The following is a 7,539-nucleotide window of genomic DNA, read 5'->3' as shown; positions in this document are numbered from 1 at the left end:
GCCACTGACCCAGCGCAGCGGACTCAGCAGCCTGCAGTCAGTGAGCCCGACTCTCAGTGAGCCGAGAGACACTGAAGCCTGCAGCTGATGTAGTCTATGAGAACTAAAATGAGAAACTGAATTCTGTTCCAAAAATACAGAAAATGCACAGCAGGTTGATCTGTGGCTGAAAGAGAAAGGCCATATTAACTTATGGTGCTGAGATCAGTTCTGACAGTGTAGATCCAAACCGTTGTCTTTCCTGTTCCAGGCACCGACAGATCTGCTGCAAGTTCCCAGCAGTTCCCGTTTTAATTTTTGATATTGTAAATGACAGACAGGAGCGAAGGGTGCATAGGGGCAAACACTTCTCAGTTCTTCCAGCACGATTGATTTCTTCTGATGTCTGGAGTGCAGAGCTTCTCAGTTCACTGGGTCACTAACTTCAAGCAGTGTAGGTACTTAGAACCTTTGTGTAGTCACTGATATAAATTAGAATTTAATATTCCATAGAGAGCAGCAAAATAAACAATTAGTAATATATATTTAGTCAGACCAAAGAATCTAAAAAAGACAACATCACCGAATCCAAGTTTTTGACTAAATCTATAATCATATAAGATTAATGAATGTCTGAGATATTTTGTCCAAAAGCAATGCAAAGGATCACAAGTATTCCTACTGCAAAGCGAGACACCGAGATGGCCCTCTGGCTCAGAGCTGTGCGGAATGGGAAGCAGATTTCCATTGCTTAGATGACTAGGTGCGTCCAGTCGCTGGATGTCCGGCCATACTGAAATTAGAATATAATGATATATTTTATCATGTACTATATCGTCAATCCCCCTCCCCATAACTCTCCTCAGTTACAATGGTGACAGCAGAGAAACACACAGTAAGTCCAGGTAAAGGATTGCAGTGGATTGAAATCTTTCCCTTTTTCAGTGTTCTCCTGAGCGGTACAGACCAGGAGCCTCCCAGGTTGCATCTCTGGTCTATGCCAGGGCAACAGCTGGAGTGTCACAATTGGCAAGGTCACAGAAAGCCAGGGTTCTCATCCCCGAGCACTGTCTAGTCACTTTTGCTGGCAAGTGTACACGACAATGTTGGACGAGGACAGGATCCGGTTTGGCTAGGCTGTTTTCCGGAGTTCACCGACACGGCCTAGACTCCTGCATGAAGAACGCCCACTTGGGCAAAGTACCGTAGGGAAACTGGCACCAGTGCAACAGTACAAGCAGCAAGAGTCGATTCCAGGCTGCTTCAAAGTCAACTGTCATTGTGATAAATGCAGCTGCTCTAGAACACCTTCCAGACAGTGGCATCACGGAGACGAGCTGGCCGATCTCGGGGCAAAGTAAACAGTTGAGATTTCTATAATAACATCAGGGATAATTTTTCTGAAGATATTTTTTAGAATATAGAATGAATACTTCAAATAAAACATGCCCTGATCTTTGCCGCCCCTTTGAGGGAAGACTTTATAAGACATAGTCCTGTATAATGGGAAGAGACACTCTTCACTTGAACTCTACCCAGGAGCAGGTATGAAGGTGTCTGCTGTCATCACCTTCACCTTGCAAGAGTCAGCAGGACATATTACAAGGATAATCATATTGGGTGCTTCAATACCCTGAATTCCTACCTGAATATCAGTCAGTTCTTTCAGGAACCGTTTAGCTAGCTCTGGGCCATTCTCCATGGTGGGAATGTGATGGTTCTGAAGAGGAAAAAGTGAATTAAAGAATTGCTTTAACTACAGCATTCTGCCATTAACATACATTAAAAATAAAGCTGCTGCATAGCATGATGATGTTTTTAACTTTAGCCCATGTTCTATGATGTGAGTCTTTGACCTCGAGCCCATGTTCGGTTCTGTGATTCTTTTCCAAACAGCATGTGCTAATGATGTCACGGTTACTGAATCTGAGAGTGAAGGAGCCAAGAACATGGGATGCCGAAGCACCTTTAGCTCAACGACCACTAAACAACACTGCCCCCTTTTGCTATTAATGTGAGATTTTCACTTCACCGGAGAACATATTCTGCAGCTTCCACTGTTTAAATTACACAAATCCTTGGTACATGCCAGGTACAATTTATGAGAGTCACTGTGATCCATGCCTGCGGTACCTCAGCTCTCTCTCGCACTCGACCTCTGATGTGTACAGGTGTTAATTCTGCTCCCTTCAAACTGATTCATTTGAGCAGTCCCGTTGGTTCCCGCATACACACTAGCTGTGAAACATGAAGGCAGCATCTCGGGTCCCTCGCGCAGTTGAGCCATGAATCATGGGGTCAAAACTTCAGCTCGATCATGCAGTCGTGCTATTACCTTTGAGATACTACATCCAGTTCAGGGGGGAAATTGAAATGGAGGAATGAGAGTGTGAGATCCCCTCCATCAAGCCTCTCATCAGCACCTGGGAAACATACAAAATTCTTACAGGGCTTGACAGGGTAGATGCAGGGAGGATGTGTCCCCTGGCTGGGGAGTCTAGAACCAGGGGTCACAGTCTCAGAATAAGGGGTCGGCTATTTAGGACTGAGATGAAGAGAAATTTCTTCACTCAGAGGGTGGTGAATCTTTGGATTTCTCTACCCCAGAGGGTTGTGGAGGCTCAGTCGTTGAGTATATTCAAGACAGAGATCGACCAAGTGTCTGTGGGAGAACACTTGGGTACGAGTGATCATCGTATCATAAGATTTAGATTAGCAATGGAGAGGAGCAAGGAACAATCTAGAGTGGAACTTCTAAACTGGAATAGGGCTAACTTCAATGGGATGCGAAAGGATCTAGCCAGGGTAAAATAGAACCAAAGACTGACAGGAAAAACTCTAACAGAACAATGGGTGATCTTTAAGGAGGAGATGTTCCAAGTACAGGCTAGGTACATTCCAACAAGAGGGAAGGGTAAGGGAACCAAAGCAAGGGCTCCTTGGATGACGAGGGAGATAGAGAAGATGATGAAACAAAAAAGAGGGTGCATGATGAATGTCAGGTGAATTCTTCAAGGGAGAACCAGACCAAATACAATAAGTTGAGAGATGAAGTGAAGATGAAAATAAGATGGGCAAAGAGAGAATATGAGAGTAGAATGGCGGTTAACATAAAAGGGAACCCAAAAATCTTCTACCGGCATGTACACAGTAAGCGGGTAGTAAGAGGCGGGGAGGGGCCCATTAGGGACAAAGAAGGTGATATATGCTTAGAGGCGCGGGGCAAGGCTAGAATACTCAATGAGTACTTTGTATCGGTGTTTACGAAGGAGGTGGATGCTGACAAAATATCAGTAGAAGTGGAAAAGGCAGAAGCAATGGAAGGGGTGAAAATTGATGGACAGGATGTACTAGAAAGACTGGGTATGCTTAGAGCGGACAAGTCGCCTGGTCCAGATGGCTTACATCCCAGGTTGTTAAGGGAATTGGGGGAGGAGATAGCGGAAGGGCTTGCCATAATTTTCCAATCTTCCCTAGATGCGGGGGAGGTACCGGAGGATTGGAAAGTGGTAAATAGAAACATAGAAGATAGGAGCAGGAGTAGGCCATTCAACGAGATCATGGCTGATCATCCAAACCCTAGCACCCGGTCCCTACACCGACAGCCATCCCACCCAAGCCCTATCCCCGTAACCCTGTAACCCCACGTATTTAATCCCCCTAACACTAAGGGCCAATTTTTATCATGGCCAATCAACCTAACCCGCACATCTTTGGACTGTGGGAGGAAACCGGAGCACCCGGAGAAAACCCACGCAAACACGGGGAGAATGTGCAAACTCCACACAGACAGTCACCCGAGGCCGGATTTGAACCCGGGTCCCTGGCGCTGTGAGGCAACAGTGCTAACCACTATGCCACCGTGTGACACTATTGTTCAAGAAAGGGTTCAAGAACAATCCTAGTAACTACAGGCCGGTCAGTTTAACATCAGTGGTGGGTAAAGTTTTAGAAACAATAATCAAGGAAAAAATTAACAGGCACTTGGAGAGGTTTAAGCTAATTAAGGAGAGCTTTGTAAAAGGCAGATCATGTTTGACTAATCTAATTGAATTTTTTAATGAAGTAACAGGGAGGATTGATGAAGGGAATGCAATGGATGTTGTCTACATGGATTTTAGGAAGGCGTTTGACAAAGTACCACATAGAAGGCTGGTTTACAAAATTGAGGCTCATGGAATAGGTGGGTCAGTGGCAGCTTGGATAAGGAATTGGCTTAAGGACAGAAAACAGCGAGTTGTGGTAAATGGCTGTTTTTCAGACTGGAGGATGGTAGACAGTGGTGTTCCCCAAGGGTCAGTGCTGGGGCCACTGCTTTTTTTGACATATATAAATGACCTGGATATTGGAATACAGAGTAGAATTTCTAAATTTGCCAATGTCACCAAACTTGGGAGTGTGGCAAACAGTGAGGATGATACCAATCGACTGCAACAGGACATAGAAAGGCTAGCAGAATGGGCAGATGGAATTTAATACAGAGAAGTGTGAGATGATGCATTTTGGCAGAAGGAACAGGAAGAGGCAATATACACTTAATGGCACAGTTTTAAAGAGTGTGCAGGGACAGAGGGACCTGGGAGTTAATGTGCATAGGTCCCTGAAGGTGGCAGGACATATTGAGAGAGTGGTTAGCAAAGCATATGGGATCTTGAGCTACATAAATAGAGGTATTGAGTAGAAAAGTAGAGAAGTTATGCTGAACCTTTATAAAGCGCTGGTTAGGCCACAACTGGAGTATTGCGTCCAGTTCTGGTCACCACACTTTAGGAAGGATGTGAAGGCCCTTGAGAGGGTGCAGAGGAGATTTACCAGAATGGTTCCGGGGATGGGGGATCTTAGCTACAAGGACAGGTTGGAGAAGCTGGATTTGTTTTCATTAGAGCAAAGGAGGTTGAGGGGTGATTTGATAGAGGTGTACAAGATTATGACGGGTTTGGATAGGCTAGACGGGGAAAGGCTGTTCCCACTAGTTGATGGTACAAGGACTAGGGGACACAGATTTAAGGTTTTGGGCAAGAGATACAGGGGGTACGTGAGAAAAATCTTTTTTACGCAGCGAGTGGTGAGGACCTGGAACTCGCTGCCGACGGAAGTGGTGGAAGCGGAGACACTCAATGTTTTCAAGGGGAGACTGGATAGGCACTTGAGGGAAATAAACTTGCAGGGCTACGGGGATAGAGCGGGGGAATGGGACTGACTGGATTGCTCTACAGAGAGCCGGCACGGACTCCATGATAGATTTTTGAATATTAAGGGAATCAAGGGATATGGGGATAGTGCAGGAAAGTGGAGATGAGGTCGAAGATCAACCATGATCTTACCGAATGGCGGAGCAGGCTCAAAGGGCCAAATGACCTACTCCTGCTCTTATTTCTTACGTTCTCATGTAAAACAAAGTGGAGCTTGCTGCAAACCCCATGGGTTGGGCTGGTATAGGTCGGGATCTAGTTTAGCCCAGTATTGTTTATTTTTGGATATCTGGAGTCCCCTGGAGAAATGGAAATGTCGAAATTAGAATCCTTTGATGATTCTCGGGCTCCTCCAAGCTGAGTGACAGCTCAGTGTTTGCCACTTCATGAGGTGCTCGCTTGGATTTTTAGTTTCTTGTTCTGCTGGTCACGCTGTTACTTTCAGCTTGTTTGCAAAAACTTCCACAAATTCAGTGTTTTTTTAATATAAATGAATATATTGCCTGGGATTCTGCTAATGGACTCACCTGACCCTGGTACAGGATCCGATCGACTGGACAGACGACGCAGGCTGTACCAGCTCCAAAAACTTCTTTCACTCGATTCTCCTGCAGTCCTTTGATAAGCTCAGGCATTGCCATCCCTCGCTCTGAAACTTTAAACTCGCCCTGGAAAGAAGCACAGTGTTTAACAGCGCTGAGACCGCAGGCCAGCACGTGACTTCTCATTAACCTGCACTAATCGTTCCATCACCGGCACGATCAAAATCCTGGAACTCCCTACCTAATGTCATTGTGGGAGGACCCTTACTTCAAGGGCTGCTACGGTTCATGGAGAAGACTCACTACCACTTTCTCAGGCCAACTAGGGATGGGCAATAACTGCGAACTTGCCAGCAACACCCACAAATAAGAAAAATACCAATTTGTATCTTGGGTCAAAAAAATGAAGCCTCCTCACTAAGTTACACCTCCAGAAAAATATAATTGCTAGCTTATCATCTGCAGGGAGCGGAGGGAGGGGCAGGGGTTAGGATTTTGGTTTCCTCTCTCCAAGGCCAGGAAAAATAGTCTACAGCAGGTTTGAGTTTGGAACAGTGAAGAGGCAGAAGCATCTTGTTTTCCAAGTGAGTGCCTGACTTGTAAAGTCAGTTATTACTATTTTGAAAATAGGTAAGTTTTGCTGTGAAACTGTATGCTGTTCACTCATACATTTCATGTACAATAAACCAGTTTGTTGATTTACAGTTGGCCACATCTCACTAAAATGTCTTCCAAAAGGAGGAGAAACACACATGGGGCATGTGTGAGATCACGGTATTCAGTATACACAGAGCTCTTATTGTTATGGCCCCAATATCACGCTATTGTTTAACTAGATACTGGGCAGCAAAGGTTTGCAGATGGTAGAGGATACGAGGTCTGCTTCCAGGAGTGACTGGTGACGCTGAACCCAAGAGAATATCTAGGACAGACCTGAAACACTGCTCACAGAATCATTAATATTGTGATTCTACCAACAATCTAGTGTTGTAGATACTCCCCCTATTGACATTTTGAATCTGCTGGCAGCAGCTGGGCACTCTACTCACCTGCTGCCTTATCCCATTTCTCAGGCAGGATGCGACAGAGGGGCACACTCCAGAAGGACATAGAACCGGCTAGCTTGGGAGACTGATAGACTAAAATCATTGAAAAAATCCCAAACTTTCTGTAAACGGATGAGGGTATATCATATAATCATAGTAAAGACATATCAAATAAAGATTTATTACTGCAATGCCAACATACCCACTGTCGTGCTAGGTCCAGCAAACTCTGCCTGGTGACTCCCGGAAGGATTGTACCATCCAGTGGAGGGGTGAGCAACTCCGCCTCTGAAGAAGGAAATGTAGAATTCTTTAACAAGCAAAAAAAAACCTAAATACTGGCCAACATCAATTCAACAATCAACTGTGATTAATGGCTAGGGAGCTCTCACTGACCATCACCTTAACTGGGATTAATGGCTAGGGAGCTCTCATTGGCTAACACACCAGTTAAAATCTATGACCTATTGTTTATTATTGAGAAGCACAGGTGAAAGGCCAAGGCCCACCGTGCAGGACAGTCAGAAAGGCCAAGGCCTACCGTGCAGGACAGTCAAAGACCAAGGCCCACCGTGCAGGACAGTCAAAGTCCAAGGCCCACCGTGCAGGACAGTCAGAAAGACCAAGGCCCACCGTGCAGGACAGTCAGAAAGACCAAGGCCCACCGTGCAGGACAGTCAAAGTCCAAGGCCCACCGTGCAGGACAGTCAAAGACCAAGGCCCACCGTGCAGGACAGTCAAAGTCCAAGGCCCACCGTGCAGGACAGTCAGAAAGACCAA

The 7,539-nt window shown here is 45.6% G+C and overlaps 1 protein-coding gene across 3 annotated transcripts in view; it reads right to left on the bottom strand.

The window, feature by feature from the left end:
• Positions 1-465: 465 nt before the first annotated feature.
• bcat2 (branched chain amino-acid transaminase 2, mitochondrial) overlaps positions 466-7,539 on the bottom strand; it is a 34,068-nt gene continuing 26,994 nt past the window's right edge. For all 3 annotated transcript variants that reach the window (XM_085969065.1, XM_085969064.1, XM_085969066.1), the window contains exons 8-11: positions 6,962-7,047; positions 5,699-5,839; positions 1,625-1,699; positions 466-772 (exon numbers count right to left, since the gene is read on the bottom strand). In XM_085969065.1, coding sequence (XP_085825191.1) covers positions 731-772; positions 1,625-1,699; positions 5,699-5,839; positions 6,962-7,047 — 344 coding nt within the window. In that variant the 3' untranslated portion in view covers positions 466-730. The remainder of the gene's footprint in view (positions 773-1,624; positions 1,700-5,698; positions 5,840-6,961; positions 7,048-7,539) is intronic.

The sequence above is a fragment of the Somniosus microcephalus genome, chromosome 28 (assembly GCF_052327205.1).
Source record: "Somniosus microcephalus isolate GS21.2 chromosome 28, FLI_Smic_1.0, whole genome shotgun sequence".
NCBI classification, from domain to species: Eukaryota; Metazoa; Chordata; class Chondrichthyes; order Squaliformes; family Somniosidae; genus Somniosus; species Somniosus microcephalus.
This window is presented reverse-complemented; position numbering and strand designations above follow the sequence as displayed.